The sequence below is a fragment of the Trichoplusia ni genome, chromosome 12 (assembly GCF_003590095.1).
Source record: "Trichoplusia ni isolate ovarian cell line Hi5 chromosome 12, tn1, whole genome shotgun sequence".
Taxonomy (NCBI): Eukaryota; Metazoa; Arthropoda; class Insecta; order Lepidoptera; family Noctuidae; genus Trichoplusia; species Trichoplusia ni.
In genome coordinates this window covers 115-16,911 of record NC_039489.1, presented here as the reverse complement: position 1 = coordinate 16,911, position 16,797 = coordinate 115, and the positions used below count along the sequence as shown (strand labels likewise).

General features: G+C 36.1%; 4 protein-coding genes and 1 pseudogene across 4 annotated transcripts; 3 read left to right on the top strand and 2 right to left on the bottom strand.

Annotated features, from left to right (window-relative positions):
- Window positions 1-350: 350 nt before the first annotated feature.
- On the top strand, window positions 351-1,182 carry LOC113499546 (serine protease ami-like). Its single transcript, XM_026880061.1, has one exon. The coding sequence runs from the start codon at window positions 351-353 to the stop codon at window positions 1,149-1,151; it is 801 nt and encodes a 266-aa protein (XP_026735862.1). The 3' UTR covers window positions 1,152-1,182.
- A 3,640-nt stretch (window positions 1,183-4,822) lies between these two features.
- LOC113499443 (3-hydroxyacyl-CoA dehydrogenase type-2-like) lies at window positions 4,823-8,505 on the bottom strand. The gene is made up of 5 exons (XM_026879924.1): window positions 8,390-8,505; window positions 8,141-8,305; window positions 6,960-7,124; window positions 5,317-5,554; window positions 4,823-5,061 (listed from the first exon to the last, which is right to left on the bottom strand). Exons 1-5 carry the CDS (start codon window positions 8,396-8,398, stop codon window positions 4,868-4,870), a joined length of 771 nt encoding a protein of 256 aa, XP_026735725.1. The 5' UTR covers window positions 8,399-8,505; the 3' UTR covers window positions 4,823-4,867.
- A 348-nt stretch (window positions 8,506-8,853) lies between these two features.
- On the top strand, window positions 8,854-10,702 carry LOC113499423 (transmembrane protein 169-like). Its single transcript, XM_026879903.1, has 2 exons — window positions 8,854-9,109; window positions 9,614-10,702. The coding sequence occupies exons 1-2, from the start codon at window positions 9,008-9,010 to the stop codon at window positions 10,700-10,702; spliced, it is 1,191 nt and encodes a 396-aa protein (XP_026735704.1). The 5' UTR covers window positions 8,854-9,007.
- An 833-nt stretch (window positions 10,703-11,535) lies between these two features.
- LOC113499422 (mitochondrial import inner membrane translocase subunit Tim16-like) lies at window positions 11,536-12,275 on the bottom strand. The gene is given in 4 exon segments (XM_026879901.1): window positions 11,536-11,886; window positions 11,888-11,921; window positions 11,924-11,989; window positions 11,992-12,275. Coding segments are annotated over 4 exon segments (390 nt in total). The 5' UTR covers window positions 12,182-12,275; the 3' UTR covers window positions 11,536-11,786.
- A 1,123-nt stretch (window positions 12,276-13,398) lies between these two features.
- On the top strand, window positions 13,399-16,541 carry LOC113499298 (annotated as a pseudogene).
- Window positions 16,542-16,797: the final 256 nt, after the last annotated feature.

Below are 16,797 nucleotides of genomic sequence, written 5' to 3'. Positions count from 1 at the left end.
TTCATCTGGCCTACCACCACTTCGGATTCTTATAATTTGAAAAGAAGGTACTTCACCGATTGTTTTTTTTATGATTCTTTGATTATTGTTTTCCTGATAGCGACCAGCCTAAAAACGGCAACAATCGGCTTGGTTTTGATTTATGATACAAAATTTTCACTTATTTTGACATTTTATATAGTACAGTTTCTTTGACGCTATTTTGAACAAACAAACTGGGATTTGGTAAAGCAATTTTGTCGTTAACTATTTTAGTATGCGTAAATGTAGATTTACGACAGCTGAAATATTTTTTTCTTGAACATTCAACTCACATAAATATTTGAACAGTTCATACGTGACTACCTATCATGTATTGGATCACTTTTATATTCCTTGTGCTCACGTCGAAGGAGGGTTGTGAATCCAAGTCTGATCTGCGAGTCCTGAAGGGCCGGGATGCCCACGATGGAGAATTTCCATTCGTAGTGATACTCTACCAAACATTCTATTTTGATAACGTGTTGAATTGGTCAAGGAGGTGTACAGGATCCATGATTTCTGAACTCTGGATGATAACTGCGGCGCACTGCATGACTGATGTCGAACTCGAAACCTTATACGTTATGCACACCAACTTTACCGTATCTCCTTTAGAAAGCAAAATGTATACGAAAGTGAGAAAAAGGTTTATACACCCAGCATACCATGATTACGTATTGAAAGGGTCTCATGAGATTAGAACATCTTTATATAATGATGTGAGTCTGTTACTTGTGGATAAGTTGGCTATGAGCACCTACGGGAGACTGTTGGCAGCGGACCATTTCACTATTATAGGACTACCTGTGATATACGTCGGTGGTGGCGACACACGTGAAACTAAGCCAGGAGTCGATAAACTCAGAGTCCTGCAGGTCGGGGAAGCTGGGGTTGTGTCCTGCGCTGGTCGTGATGCCCATGAGAAGTATGTCATTTGTATCGCTGCGAGGTGTGACAATAGACACCAGAAGCCCTGGTTCGGGGATTCGGGAGGGCCTCTGCTGTATGATGGTCGGATAATAGGCGTGTGCTCGACTAGCGTAGGGGATGACGTGGTGAGCGAAGAGTTTTACGCGGCGATTAGTCCTCATTTAAATTGGATTCATGACACTATGAAGAATAATGTTTAAGCACATGAGTCGCAAATTCTAGCTTTGTATATAAATGCGGAAGTATATCTGACTACTGAACCGATTTGATTTGAAGATCTTGAAAAGGACTTTTGACTCTAAGAGGAAGAATGTTTTAAAGTTGAAAAAAATGACAAACTCAAACACGTTACTTTATATTAAAGAGAACTATATAAAGATTGAGTGTAATTTTTTTTTAATTAACCTTCCGCCTTTACCACTGTCCAATAGAGGACTTTAAAGAAAGGAAAGGAATTAAAATTACAACTTAAAATACAGCCGCTATATTTAAATTGGTAAAGAAACCACTTGAGCCACAAACCGTTTGCAACTCACAGGAGAAGTGATTGACATTGGCAGTCAACAGTGTGCGACCTAAATAAAGTTAATACCTTATAAGAGAAAAAAATACATAACAATCATCATCATCCTAGCCTTTTCCTTAGTTTGTCGGCTTTGAGTCCAAGCGAATGCCAAACATAGATACCTTAACCTGTGATTGATCAAGTTTCGCACTTACAGCTTAATCACGAAATCATTTAATTATTAATAAGGTGTGGTGAAAGACGGTTTGTGTTTTTTAAAATGTCAGTTTTGTTCAGGCAAGCGTCGTTATAGCCTGAATTCATCGGGACTTGTATTGTCTCGTGTATCTATAGCCTTACTTTTGAAAACAGGTATGATTTCGTAAGTATTGAATATGAAATATAAATTCCTTTCATCTCAATTTATGTACTCTCTAACAATAGACATTTTGACGACGTCAATTGAAACGAAGCTATAAATTTTATTGTTTAAGATGTTTATTTTAAAATATCAAATTTTAATATCTTCCTATTTTAAATAACGGGATGTATGTATATTTCATGTGTCATTTTGTTGTGGTATTCTAAGCCCTTATGCCTATTGCATCCTAAAACCACAGGAGTTATTTTTATTAAAGCATCTTAAGGAAGCATGAGGAAGGGAATGGCATTTTTTGAATGTCATTTTTTTCTTTCGTAAGCCAGCTGCAACAACTTCACTTCTTATTTTCTAAGATGGTGGCCTAGTTTAAGTATTCTTCTTACATAACGCTAATGCTTTGGCCCTGCCTTGTCCGATTCTCACCTTACATTTTAGAGATTTACTCCCAACAGAAGTAGGATCTTAATAGAACTGTGACCGAGTTGGGACTCTGTAACATGATACCGGCGCCAGTTCATGCAATGGTACAAACTGAAACTACGTGATAGGTAACGATGCTGATGACACTAGATCAAAAAATCGATAACAGAATCAAAATCAGTCCGCGGGCTTATTCACCAATCCGCTGTCGGTGCGTGATCGATGAAACGTGTGAAGTGATGAAACGGATTGCCACATACCAGCCGAAATGCAGGATACGTTACTCTGTGGTTCAGGGTTAGTCAGTACCTAAGAGTCTGACTCTACCCACTTCCTTCGCTAGAGATGACGGTGTCTATGTTACCAAAAAAACTATAATATTCCCCAAACCAGTTTCAGCAATAATCCTGTGGACCGTACTTCCCAATTCGCAAGTAAAAAGACCATTATACAACATTTATCACACCGAATCGCATATTAAATCTTACCGCAATTCTCCGTATAACCTAACATAAAACTAGTACAGACCACAGACTACAAAACATTTTCGGAATCGAGTCGGATCAGAGCGCTAACTCATAAATCATGTGTCTAATCTTCGACAATAAATCTTCCACATAACTAAACTATTGGCCGATAATTTAGCTGTACTTATAATATATGGGCATACCCGCCATTATCGATACTACTCGATAGGATAAGCAGCAATCTTTGGTACCATGAATTTTTAATGCGGAACATTTTTTTAAATTAACCACTTGATTTGGACGGTAGTATACCAAATAGTATGTTTATTGATGCTATTACATCTGTACTAAGATGAACTGATCTTATTAAATCATTTATGAAGAGTTTTCTTACTAAATATAGATACATGCAAGACGCAAAATCATTAATGAAGTTTTCTGACTTAATATAAGTGCAAGTCGCAGAGCCACAAGAGAAAAATGGCGAAGTTTCACAAAGACCAGTTTTATTGGCATTTTATGACCACGACCACTCCATCAGATATGTATATGACTCAGAAGAAGACCAGTCTTTGTCTAATTGTTCTACTACAAGGCAAAAATCTGTACTCACACAAAGAAGAAACTAAAATCTATCCTTTGGCTTCCCTAAAGCTTAGTGATTACCGAATCTAATCTGTAAATTGTTAGTCCATATTTTCTTGCGATTACTAAAAAATCTACTAATGCACATTTTAATACAACTACAGCTCACTACCTAGAACGTCCACGTCAGAAGCTAGAGCATCACGTTATTAAAGGAAATTCATGTTCAAGTACCCTTAATTACTTAGCTTTAAAATGTAACTAAATAATACATTTTCATAGCTAAACAGCTCCTAGTAGTTAGTACTTAAGATCTTGCATTATGAGTACTGTTTCCACAAAGATTTGCATAAATTTCTTTCAAAGTATCGAGTTACAGAATTTATAAGTAGGTATTTAGGTATGAATAAATAAATTACTTATAAAGAATGGACTAGAATAATAAAACCAGTCGCACAAGCTAAGTAGGTAGGTTGTAATCATTTCAAATGTTTATTTCTATGCATAAGTTTGTTTATGGCTGTCTTATAGATTTGCATTTGTGCGCAGTTTATATTGATCGCCTGGTAACAAGACAAGGGACTCTTAGATGGTTCTATTGCACTGGGGAAGCATCATTGGATACTGTTGTTGGGATTAAATTATCCAAGATAAAGACAATAACCCGTTTATCACATTCCAATCAAGGAATTTTATCGGTAGTAGAAGATCGAAGTAGCAGAGGATGGTCAGATCCATTTGTGAGTTGTGTATCTTTGTAACTGATTGCTAAAGAATAACAACTTATTATCAAATGCATTCTATGTATATTTAGTCAGTATCATACATTCAAATATTCTGATGACAAACTGCTTACCTATGTCCATTATCCTTACCATCATACCATATGAATCATAATCTCGAAACCACTGTATGTACCAAACCTATACAAAATTATATAGTTAGATACATATACTACTACATACAAACCGTTCCAACATCTTACCATACATTTAATTTTAACGACCGGCCATAACTCAATCGACAGACTAGTATGTTTCGATCAATCGACAAAAGAACCATCCCTACGCGCATGAATTTCCCGCGCGTCGGCTCCCCACTGCGCACGCGCGTCGCGCCACGCCAACTGTCACTTTGACAGCGTATAAAGCAATAAATACGATGATAAACAACCGGCTTTGGTCAGAAAACAAACCGAGCGATTGAAATAAATATGTAATCATTTATTAAGTTATTGCCGTTCGCTGGTATTGTCTGCTTGTTTAAACCCGTTTCGAGTGCGGCGATAACGAATGGTGTCCGGACTCCGGCACTGTATGTCGAAAGCTCTTTGAATATAACGGAAGCTTCGATAATTCTGTTTTGAATGCGCGGGAATTATTTTATTGATATTTTTTTAATAATGACAGTTTTTTTCTTAACTGTCAATTGCGGCAAAACGCATTCACGTTTACAGCCAGAAGGCAATTAAAGATAAACAGACGTAGTTTTTTCACAAAAAAAACACCGGTCTCTAAATATCTACACATTTATTAACAGCCTTATTATATTCTTATTCTACAACGGGAACCATCTTTGTGCGCCATCTAATCTTATGACTTCTCCATTCAGCATTGGATTCTCTACTATACTTGTGACTAGGTGAGCGAATTCTTCTGGCTTGCCCAATCGGGATGGGAATGGAGTCATACGCTTTATAAACTCTATCATCTTCTCCGGTAAGTATGATACTAGGGGCGTATCAAATATACCTGTAGGCAAAATAATGTTGGTTATAGAGATTGACCCCAAAATGCTTCCCTGAGGAAAGCCCGTTCAAAGTTGAGGGAAACAGTAGCTTCACCTTCATCGATATTAACACTCATAAATATTAGTATTTTCCTTAATGTAAGTATAAGATTGTATTCTATTATTACTACTACAGACTACTGTTACTAAGCTTGTCAAAAGCTTAACGACAAACAACTACTTTTATTATAGTCAACGTAATTGGTACAAGTATTTACCTGGAGCGACAGTCACCACTCTGATTCCCTTCGATGCCAGATCTCTTGCTATCGGCAACGTCATGCCTATTATCGCCGCCGAAGACGCCGCGTACGCCGCCTGACCAATATCCCCCTCATATGCTATCGTCGACGCTGTGTTTACTATGACGCCTCTTTGCCCTTCCTTGTTTGCTTCGTTCTTGCCCATTAAGCCTGCTGCTAATCGTATTGTGTTGAATGTGCCTACTGTATTATTCTGTAACGAAGATTTTAGTATTAGAGCTGTCAGCCAAGTACCACTGATGGATATTTTGGCAGCATTTGGGATGGATAAGACTGACCAGTACAGAACTCTAAACGAAGGAGTTATTGCTATGAAGTGTGAAAGCTAGACGCCGTTATACGAGGTCTTACTTTTTACTAGCTCTGAGCAACAACTCATTAGACAATATTAGTGGTCCTTAAACACATAACATAACCCATTACGTAAGCACCGATACTCAAGGACGAAGGAGGTCCAACCTTAGTATAGTTACCGGCACGGATCTTGAGCGCTGAAGTATGAATGAAGTGAGGCGCAGGGCGAACTAAAATCAAGTGATTGGCCCGCAGCGCATCGCGTCATAGCCTTCACTCGTGATTCGTTCTTTGATGCAGTTGCTTGCACCTCAAGACGACTTAAGATTGGCGTTTCATTTTGTCATAAGTGTACGATACGCAATGCGATCCCACTCTTCCGCTGAGCGCTCAACTAGACTTGACATATCCGTTTTATTGTGTACAAAGGGTCCTAACAGCTTAGAAATAGCCATTAAACGGTAGCCGGTAATTACTGTATTTAAGAAGAATCATAGTGACGGTAGTCGTAATTCCTCGTTTTGACTTTCTAATTAAAGGTTTTCAGTATTATCTTATAACATACTTGGAAGTTGAATGCCAGCTTCAAAAGCATTAAAGTTATTACCTAGTAATTTTTAGAGTCTTTTATATACGTTACACTAATTAAGAAGTTAATTTTATCTCTAGAAAGGTTGCAATACTGGTTTTGCGTTAATGAAGAAGCTGTAAGTCGGTAGCTAATACGCGCCGGCGTCTAGCGCTTTCGATTTTCTTGAAGGAGAGAAATAATTATGCTACAATTTCTTCGTTTACTTAGTCATCTAGGCTGTTAGTTATTGTAATAATCGCTACTAAAACACATAATAGTATGTGAGGCTGTGTTATACATAGAATGGTTAGTACAAGTTGTATTTTGAAACGTTTACTTTGGTGCATTTTCTCGTGTCAGTGTACGTTTTCGTATTACAACTTTTACCCATCCCTGTTTTTATTTTGGCATACATATTTTCCTTATACCCGTGCAATGCTTCAAAAAAGAAGATTTCTAACAGTTTAACTGCTTCTCTTTCAGAACATGTTGAAAACAGGCTGGTGTTACTCTAGAGTCAATTTGACATGATTTTAAATAGCGGATAGGTACCACTTCACAAAAAATTCGGCCTCCAAGCAAAAACAGACCGTGAAATTGCAGTCAGAAGGCTTCAATTCAATTCCATTTCACCAAAACGAAAATGTCACAATTTAATGTCTGTTTATTTATTTTACAGGTTACGGTACAGGCATTCAAACAAAAAAGAAAAAGTGGTGTTAGCCATACTTACATTTACACATTTGGTAAAATGCTCAAGATCACAGTATTTATCTGAATGGAAGTTGTATATCTGATGTGTGGTGGACTGTCCAGCACAGTTCACTAGGTTGTCAAGTCTTTTGAACTTATCCTTGACAATGTCGAGTGCCTTGTTTACATCGGCTTCTGATGTTACCTGCAATGGGCATGGGGTGTTAATTTTGACCAATTTCTTTTTTTTTCAAGCTTTTTTTGGAATTTCTGTGGACTAATGGTTAGATGTTAAATTATGCCTTTAAAATCGGGTTTAACAATTTTAAAGTTGATATTTTTTATTTTTGACTGAGTAACTCTGTTAAGTATAGTCGTAGAAGGATTGATAGTAATGTAAATAAATTTTTGTGGCCCTCTTAGTTAAGTGTTTATGTAAATATGGGAAGTTAAAATTAACTTACATATTAATAAATCACAAGGGATATAGATACATTACTATTATATTGCAATATAATTTTCACCATCAATTAAAATTCAAATTACTTTTTAATTGAGATATCTACAGATTTCTCTTAAAGTGTTAGCTAGGAAACCATAAATTCAGTAATGCATACTAATCATGGGGAGGCAATTAAAGTCAACTGGTAATGTAATGCCAAAGGAAACATAAACCATAGCCTACATCTATGATTATAGACTTGAAGGCCTTAACTTGAGAACTATGTACATGCCAATCAAGTGCTTATGTGCCTTTAACAAGTTTTATAAATGAATCATTAACTAATTACTGTAAATATACTGATTACCTATAATATTATTAATCAATTAAAAAACACCTGTTTCTTTTTCCTCGTTTTTGTCATATTTCCCAAAAACTAATTAGTGATACAAACAAAAATAGTGAAAATATTAAAATTAATTTTTAAAACAAAGCATAAAAATAGATATATGTAGGAAAATATATAGGCAATTATTTTTATTATCCTATTCGTAGAAGATCTATCCATCATTGCTGATTCCACAAGCCACATTGAATAGTTCAGCAATTTTGAAAGGAATCATAATTAATCATTCCTTTACCTTTGTGCAATCCACTCGTTGAAAGACCTTAATTCTGTTTAGTTATCAATAAGGCATTTTATACAATCGAATAGATGCAACCTTAAGCTTAATGCTTTTTACGTTGCGTACGAAAAAAAAAGTAAATTAAAAACTTACGCAGCCGGTGCAGGCGACTACATTATCACCAAGTTCCTTGGCCACTTTCTCGGCTCTCGTGCCCTGTATGTCAAGTATGACGACCTTACCGCCATTCTTCACAAATCTTTCCACAGTAGCTTTACCAAGACCCGAAGCACCACCAGTAACTAAGCTTACCATTCCCTGCAAGAGGTTATATTTGAGGTTATGTTTACAATAACAAATTTATAAATTAAATACATAGAGTTTATGGAACTAAATGATTACTTTTAGCATTTTTAATCGTTTGTTACTGATTTAATGAATACTTTCACATAAATTGCAATAATAAAAGTAAACACTTATGATAAAATAGTATGTCAAAATTAGTGATTCAAACTGACACTGTCACTATCCAAACGTCGAGAAATCACAGAATATTATTAACTTACATAGATAAAACAAATGGTGGAATGATAAAGCCTGGGTGTAAATCGTGTAAATTGTTTCCATGACCTGAAGACGTTGTCTCACTCGCTGGCAAATAAAATTAAACATTAAATTAATATTCTAAATTTAAATTCGATAGGGAAAAGGGATGAAGTGGTAGAGCGTGCGATAGCTTTGCAGATATGAAGTGTTCAGTTTGGGAGTTTCTTAATGATATTCTAATAAAGAATATCATTGGGGCAAGGAACTTATTGGGGTTTCTTCAACATGTAATACTACTAAAATTGAATGTACATTTTTGTCGTTGTAGCTTCATTCAATAACTTCTGAAATTAGTCGTATTATAATGGCTGGTTGTGTGTTTGTTATTATTAAAATCCGGCTTGCTATTTGCATGTCTGGTGATATTTAAGTGACCTATCTGCTTATTTGTGACAGGAAAAGTGTTAATTGAACATGGCTAAAGTCGAGCCGCCTATGTTCATATTGCCGAAGAAACGTAACGGCAAGAAACAGAATACAATAGCCAGCCATGTCGACCACATAATTACTGTACAGGTAAGATCTTATTTTCGCAATAATCAAATAAATATATGTCCGAATACCGTATTGTAGCTATAGTTCCGTTTAGTGTATTTTTTCGTTACTTGTATTTATTCAGATCACTAAATTGTAGGTTTTATTTGAAATAAGGGCAGACATGCGCAAAGGAAATCTTCCAGATTTTTATTTCAAGTAATATATTTTAACTTCGGGCATATTAAACAAAAGCGGGCAAAATATAATCCAATTCAAATAGGTCATTATCTAGGAAATATAATAAAACAAATGCGAGATTAAAACGTTTTAGTTTTTTGTACTTATTTATTTTCGGCCTGCATTAAATAAATGTTAAGATTTACATCCTTTTTTTTTGTCTTAATGTAAATGTTAAAGAAAGATCGATGAAAGCAAATTGAAAAAAATAGCCATCAGTTGCTAAAAACCTGAAAACCCTAAATATGCCCAAAACAGTGTTGTAGTACATGAGTAAATAAATAAAAGATAATAATTTTCTCACAGGGTGCAGCTGATGAACCGCAAACCAAATACAAGAATGGTTTGTCACCAGTATCTGAGCATGTGAATGGGATCATACACTCAACCATGGAGGGGTTGAAATCCAACATGAAAATCAACCTTCCAATCATCAATGATGTTACTGATGAAGACTTCAATGACTGTAATGGAGACTCTGACCCACAAAAGATCCAGAAAAACGGATATCAGGCTTTGTCCACTTTAAACAACAGCCGCGAGATAATAGATTTGTCTCCGATATATGAAAACTCATCTGATGCCTGCTCTAGTCATGGAGACTTGAGAGATGGGAATGACAGTGACATACAGAAGAGTCTTAAAGTTCTGAACTCAGACCAGAATGAAAGCTCCTCAGCCACTCCAAATAGCTTGTCCCAAACACAATCTGAGAACAGCTTTGAAATGGGCAACATGACTGATAGCCTTAAGAACAGTGCCAAAAGGAAAAAACGAGTCAATATTGTCCCTGGGATCATGGAGTCTGAAAACACAGACACTGAAATAACTGCTCTACGCATGGAATCAGAGGGTTCAATTTCCCCTGAATGCTCTTTGACTGATAACTCTAGAGATGGGTACTTGACTATGACGGGAACAATAAAGAGAGGAAAAAAGAAGGGGCAGAATGTTGATGTCAAACTCAATATATCACGAGAGGAGCTGGAGATTATTGAGGCTGCAATTGTAGCTGAAGAGTACAACAAGATGGACATCTCTAAATGCTCACTGTACAACGGTCCACACATATTCCTCTTCAGTCTGATCTGCATACCGTTTGTTGCATGTATCTCAGCTTTGTACTCCTTCTATATGGGGACAATGGCTTGGTACAATGTCTTTTCTCATGTAACTGAGAACTTCAACTGGATTAAGAAGGCAGTGCTGGCTCCAATCGTGATTTTGGCCTACCCGTTTTTGATAGTAATTTTTACTATGGGGTTAGGGCTGTATGCTGGTATAGTGCAGCTTACGTTCAGTGCTGCCAACTGGTGGAAGGATGTGTGCGATTTTGAGAAAGGGTTCTACGGCTGGCTCTGTAACACACTGGGTATGTCTGAATGCAGTCCCTAATGAGGTTGGTTGTCCTGATGGATGTCAAGCCCTAGATACTTGAAAAGGGAAATTTTATTTGTCCATGAATATCAATTTTAACTGCCATTTTGCCAGTATTTGTAGGATTTTATATGTACTGAATGTCACATAGTAGGATTTTAAGTGACATTTAATTTTATTTATAATAATTTATGATGTGAATGTAATTGTCTTCTAATGTATTTGAAGACAAGTTTGCCCCTTAAATAATTCTTATTGGATGTTGAAGTAGAGAAATGTTTAGCATAAGGTTTTTCATCCATATTTTGGAAAGGATATAAGTAAAAGAATTTTTGAGAAGTGATATTTATATGCGGAGTGGGAACAAGAAAGGTATACATTTTAGATCTCTTAATGTTATAAATGTAATCGAACTACAGATAGAACTGTTTTGCTCAATTTCTTCCATTGTGTCATTCCAGAAACAATTATTTCTAGTCCATTTTGAACCTGTTTGGTTGCTTACTTGTTAACTTAAGGCATATAATCATAGTGGTATTTAGAATAAGGTTTTTACATATCTACTAAACTTTTTGGTGTTCATAACGGCATGGGCCTAAGATGATGTAATACTAAACACCCATAGTGAAATTTCAACATGTTTATATACATTTTCCATTTTAAAAACATATTATAATATGACTGATATATTACATGTTGCCAAGCACAAATTCCATGTTTAAAAAGCTTTGAAGCACTATAGTTGAAATAGAATTATTAGACAATTTTAAACATAGAATATTGTAATCATTGCAGTTTATGGATTAGCAGTAAAAATCAGTGTTATGCATAACAAATATTTATTGATTCTATTTATTTCGAGGACATAATGCCGAAGCATTGTTTATTGTGACATTGTTATTTTTTTAAATTATTTTACCTTTTTTTGTATTTTGTAATGCGTAATCAACAATGTATGTTATGAAGACTGATGTATTCTAGTCACTATTGTGGTATCCATTTTCTACGCAATAAAATATTTTACAAAACTCAAGTTTGTTAACTAAAACAATATCTACAACAATAAAAATAACAGCTATTGTCCAAACTAATTAACTAGGTTTCATGACGTGTCTTTCTTTTGACTCTGCGCATCCTTGGGCGAGTTTGCTTCTTATTTCGCCTGTTTGAATTCAGCATCAATTCTTTTTTTGCTCTTACTATTTCGACTGAAGATAGAACGTGCCACCTTTAGATTATCGTTAACAGAGAATAAATGGTCGTAGTTCTTATTGATCTTCTCTGGTTCTAATTTATCTAAATTAATATCTGCATAGCTTCTTCTAGCGTGAGGCCGGTGGATGCATTTGCAGCAGCTCGCCTGGTACCTTCAGGTCCGCCACCAGCTCGCTTAGCTGCCTCCTGAGATGCAGCTATTTCTTGTTTGAGAGCCCTCGCAAACGCTCTTCCTACCACTTGGGCGCCGAGAACTATGATTTGAGCGATGTATTTAGCCATATTTTCATTACTAAATATTATGGTGTATCTTTTGACATTACGACATTATTAAGCAAAATAAATGTCCCTTTTTGGAGGTTATATTGCGTTCATCGTGACTTTAACTAGTCACACATGAAAAGAAACAATTAAGGAAAAAAAATAGTGAATGATATTGACTAAGATATAATTTATTTTTAGTTGATGTGTCTCGTTATTGAGAGCATATTGCATTTACTTTGTTTCAGTTCGAAGATGTACGAGTTTCGTTATGACAAATGATTTTTAGATTATATTCTTTTTAATTCTTAATGATCGCGTTTTTTCAGGAAAAAATAATTCGAGATCTTATGATTAATAATACTTTTCATTAATTCAGTCCTTTTCATAATTTCATATTTATTGGCTTTAAAACATAGACTAAAAAATGTTGAACGCAACAAATAAGTCAATTCAATCATCTGTTAAAGAAATGGAATATTGTTGATTAGGAAAAAGCGACTCTACGTGCAGTGCATAAATGTGAAAATAAGTATGTACATTTTTTGACACTTTGTAGCGGCACTACATAGCTTCGCGCGTTTTTTTGACATCTTGATCTTGTTTTAACCTGTTTGTTTTGTTGTAACGATCAGTTTTGTTGCAAAAGTGCTGAATTCGCATTGTTTTAAGTTTAGTGTTGTTTTAGAAGTAGTGTATTAAGTTTAAACAATGGTTAGTAAGCTTCATCTTAAGTATTTAATCGTTCAATCATTACATTTGAAGTAGTAAGTTGTAACCTAAACCCTGTAATTAAATTCCGGGGTCATACAGTTACAAAAGCGCGTTTTACTCGTGAAATGCCGCAACTGATAAATGAAATATGTATCGCCGTGATTAATAACATACTATCTTTAAAGATAATGTATACAATGCTACATACAATACAAAATATAAACTTCAAAAAGTAATAATAGTAATCATAACCCTAAACCTACGAGTACTGAAGAAGTTAAATTCAAATTACAGATTTTATTGAGTTTGGCTGTTAGTTCACGCAAAACTTGAGTATTTTGGCCTTTTTGGAGGAAATAAAAAGTATTATTACTCCAGTTTTTCGTAGTTAGCAGTAGTTTATAATTCACAAATTATTGAAGACACTATACCAACTTATAATGTTTATAGAGTTCACCAGCACCAGACACACCTTCAGACCGAGATGGAGCCAGGTCCAGGATGACGTCACCAGCGCGGGTACGAGATGTTTGAAGATGAGGGTGCTATCCTCGGAGACAACCCTGAGGAGGAAGAAGATGATGGAGAGGAACTTTTTAACGATAATATGGAGGCGTAAGTTACTTTTGTGTCTAAACTACAATTAAAATCTCACTAGGATTAGGTGAATGCCATGTTTATAACAGCAGAAGTCAAGTATGTGGAGGAGAAGATGGGCAAATAATATTAATGGATAGCTGGATGGAAGTCAGAGCCTATAGAGCTCTTAAACAGGTCTGTTGGACTGTACTACTGAATGATCTTTCATGTGAACTCCATAGAAGAAAGTCTTAGAATAGATAACCATATTATATTAAATAATTAGTTTTAGGTATATGCATGCTAAAAAATGTTTACAAATTAAGTACTTACATGTACTTTTCCTCTCTCCTCTAAGTAGGAGCCCGACAGGGTCCACGATTGTTACTCTTAAGTTTATTTTGTTAGGACGAAATGTTAACATTGTGGAGTGCAAATAAAATATTGAGTATTGAGTATATTTGCTTAAATTGAAGGTGCTAAGGTGGTTATTATGAAAGAAAAACTTTTGTGCATTTTACCATTTTAACATGCAAACATTGATGCAGTTCATTATCAAACATACTAGTTATAATGTCATTTATTAAATAATTAGATGGACAATAACATCTATTTAATAATAATTTTGTAGCCTCTTTTTTTAAATTACCACAGGTCTTTTATGGAGTTCTTAAAAATGCTTTTCAGCAGTGCATTTAGGCACAAAACATTATTGAAGTCTTTCAAGTTATACTACATCTCTGCCTACTGCAATCCACTGCTATTATAAGTCTTAAATAAATACTCAGTCTTAACAGATCTCACTTTACAGTTTTTTCCCTTTTTAGTCAATCAAATATTGTAGTTCAAGTCACACTGACCTATTGGAAGTATCACATTTTAACTCTTGAATCAAAATCTGCACTCATCACTACATAATGAGGAAGAATTGTAATATTTCATTATGTTCTCAGTACAGTACCCAGAAATCTAACTTAAAACTTAAACCTATAAGTTTTAATACAATTTAGTTTCCTAGTTAACTCTAAAAATTTTGTTCTATGCAACTTTGGATTTTCTCTCTTAGATACAAAGTGTTGATTCTGTAGTTTGAATCAAACCATCAGAACTCATAACATTCTACATTATATTAATTTATTTACAGTGACTACCGCCCCATGCCAGCCCTCGACCGCTACGACGCAGAGGACTTGGATGATGACGATTACGATCCAATGTCCATACAAGACCGCGCGGCCGCTGAACAAGAGCTGAGGAGGAGGGACAGAGATGAAGGACGGACTCGGAGAGATGATCGAGACTTGTTGTATGGTAAGTATTTTAATTTATTAGCTGAAGTAATTTGATCTGCGTTTTTCTGTTATAATTTATTTAGATTAAAAATGAGTTTCTACCGAAGTTCATAGGTTTGCAGTTTGTGTTTTGAAAGCTTAACTTATTAAACAGCCTGTTACCTGACTGCCTATAAAATCTGATCGAATTCGGAACACAAGAAAATTTGAAATAGAAAGAAACGAACTGGTTTGTACTTAGTAACAATTCATCAAGCAAAAAATATAGTATAAGCTTTAAAATTAAGGAATGTTCGAGTCATGAACTAACATTTGTGATTAGTCAAAAAGTACGTAAACTTCTTCAAAGGCACTAACAACTTGAAATCCACAGATGAATCGGATGAGGAGAGTACAGGCGCCCCGCGGGCTAAGCGCCGGCGCGCAGCCGAGAAGGCCGCCCTGGGAACTGACGAGCAGGTGGAGGAGGGCATCGAGAGCATCGAGAACCTCGAGGACACCAAGGGGTACACCACCAAGGAGTGGGTCTCCATGCTGGGGCCCAGGACTGAGATCGCTAACAGGTCTGTAGGATGTATTTTGTACGTATGAAGTTGATTGCTCTAATTTCCGAGTGGTGGGGGTCACCACGCCAAGCTTATTGCAGGCGACGTGTCTGTGGGTTCGGGATAGCCGAGTGGTTGAGGCTACCATGCCAACCTTACTTTAAGCGACGTGTTCCACGAACTCTTGACCTGTGTGGGTTCTTTGTGCTTGTAACTTGAATTTTTATGAAACCTCCGCGACACAAGGATTAAATTCCTAGTGTGGGCGTTGTTCATTGAACGTCGACGTAACTTGCAGTTCCGTCTGCACAAGTCGTTTGCCCTCTTTACTGTATAAAACAGTAACTTTAAATCCACAAATATTGTCGTAATAAATATTCTTCAATGGTTTTGCAATTTTTTAAAAGTTTCTCGCTATATTGAACTAGTAGTGTTACAAACTAGCAAGAGAATGTTTTACAATACATTTCTGTTGGGTCAGTAGCTGAGAAATGAGACGGAGGTTAAGTAAAGCAGGCCTAACCTAATACAATCTGCCTCCCAGGTTCAAGAACTTCCTCCGTAACATACACGAACAGCAAAGGCCAGTTTGTCTACAAGGCGTATCCGACGCATGTGTGAACACAACCAGGCCTCCTTCCATTGGAGTTCGATGTGTTGGCGAGGAGAGAACAAGTGCTGGCATACTTCCTGCCAGAAGCGCCCTTCCAAATGCTGCAGATATTTGATGAGGTGTGTTTGTATGGAATATGGAATATATAAAAAATTATTTATAAGTGTATAGTGCACTTATACTCACATTTTGAAATTGTATGGACATTAAAAGACTGCGACCTCTGAGTTTCTTTCGACATATTTTCTCAGTGTAGTGAGATGGGAAATGTCGACTCTGGCGCTATCAAAACAGACATGTAAAAGTGATGCTATACCTTACTTGCAGAATAAATTATTTTCAATTCATTTCATCAGGTTAGAATCAAAATATTGCCATGTTACGTAATAACTTACGATAAACATAATCGTAAGGTATTACGAATATCTATTGTCTATTATATCGCGTGTCTTAAATGAAATACATGGTTAATCGATACTTACCCACAGGTAGCAAAAGACATAGTCCTACAAATCTTCCCGAGCTACGAGCGGGTGACATCAGAAATCCACGTTCGGATATCAGACCTGCCTCTCATAGAAGAGCTCAGAACATTCCGGAAGCTCCACTTGAACCAGCTGGTGCGACAGTGGGAGTGATCACAGCGACTACTGGGGTCCTGCCACAGTTGTCTGTTGTGAAGTATGATTGTAATAGGTGCGGGTATATACTGGGACCGTTCGTCCAGTCACAGAATTCTGAAGTGAAACCTGGGTCGTGTCCCGAGTGTCAGAGTGCGGGGCCTTTTATGGTAAGTTGTTGTTTTTTTGTGTTGATTTGATAATAAGCTGAGAAAATGATTGGTAACAGATAATATATTTAAAATCCCCGTCATTTAAAACAACTTCTAAATTA

What these genes read in the sequence shown, in the direction of transcription:
- LOC113499546 (XM_026880061.1), top strand. Translation starts at nt 351, where the DNA reads ATGTATTGGATCACTTTTATATTCCTTGTGCTCACGTCGAAGGAGGGT.
- LOC113499443 (XM_026879924.1), bottom strand. An exon ending in TAGTCGCCTGCACCGGCTGC is followed by an intron (nt 7,125 to 8,140) that starts GTAAGTTTTTAA and finishes TGCCCATTGCAG; the next exon opens with GTAACATCAGAAGCCGATGT. An exon ending in ATTTTACCAAATGTGTAAAT is followed by an intron (nt 5,555 to 6,959) that starts GTAAGTATGGCT and finishes TCTTCGTTACAG; the next exon opens with AATAATACAGTAGGCACATT.
- LOC113499423 (XM_026879903.1), top strand. Translation starts at nt 9,008, where the DNA reads ATGGCTAAAGTCGAGCCGCCTATGTTCATATTGCCGAAGAAACGTAAC. An exon ending in ACCACATAATTACTGTACAG is followed by an intron (nt 9,110 to 9,613) that starts GTAAGATCTTAT and finishes ATTTTCTCACAG; the next exon opens with GGTGCAGCTGATGAACCGCA.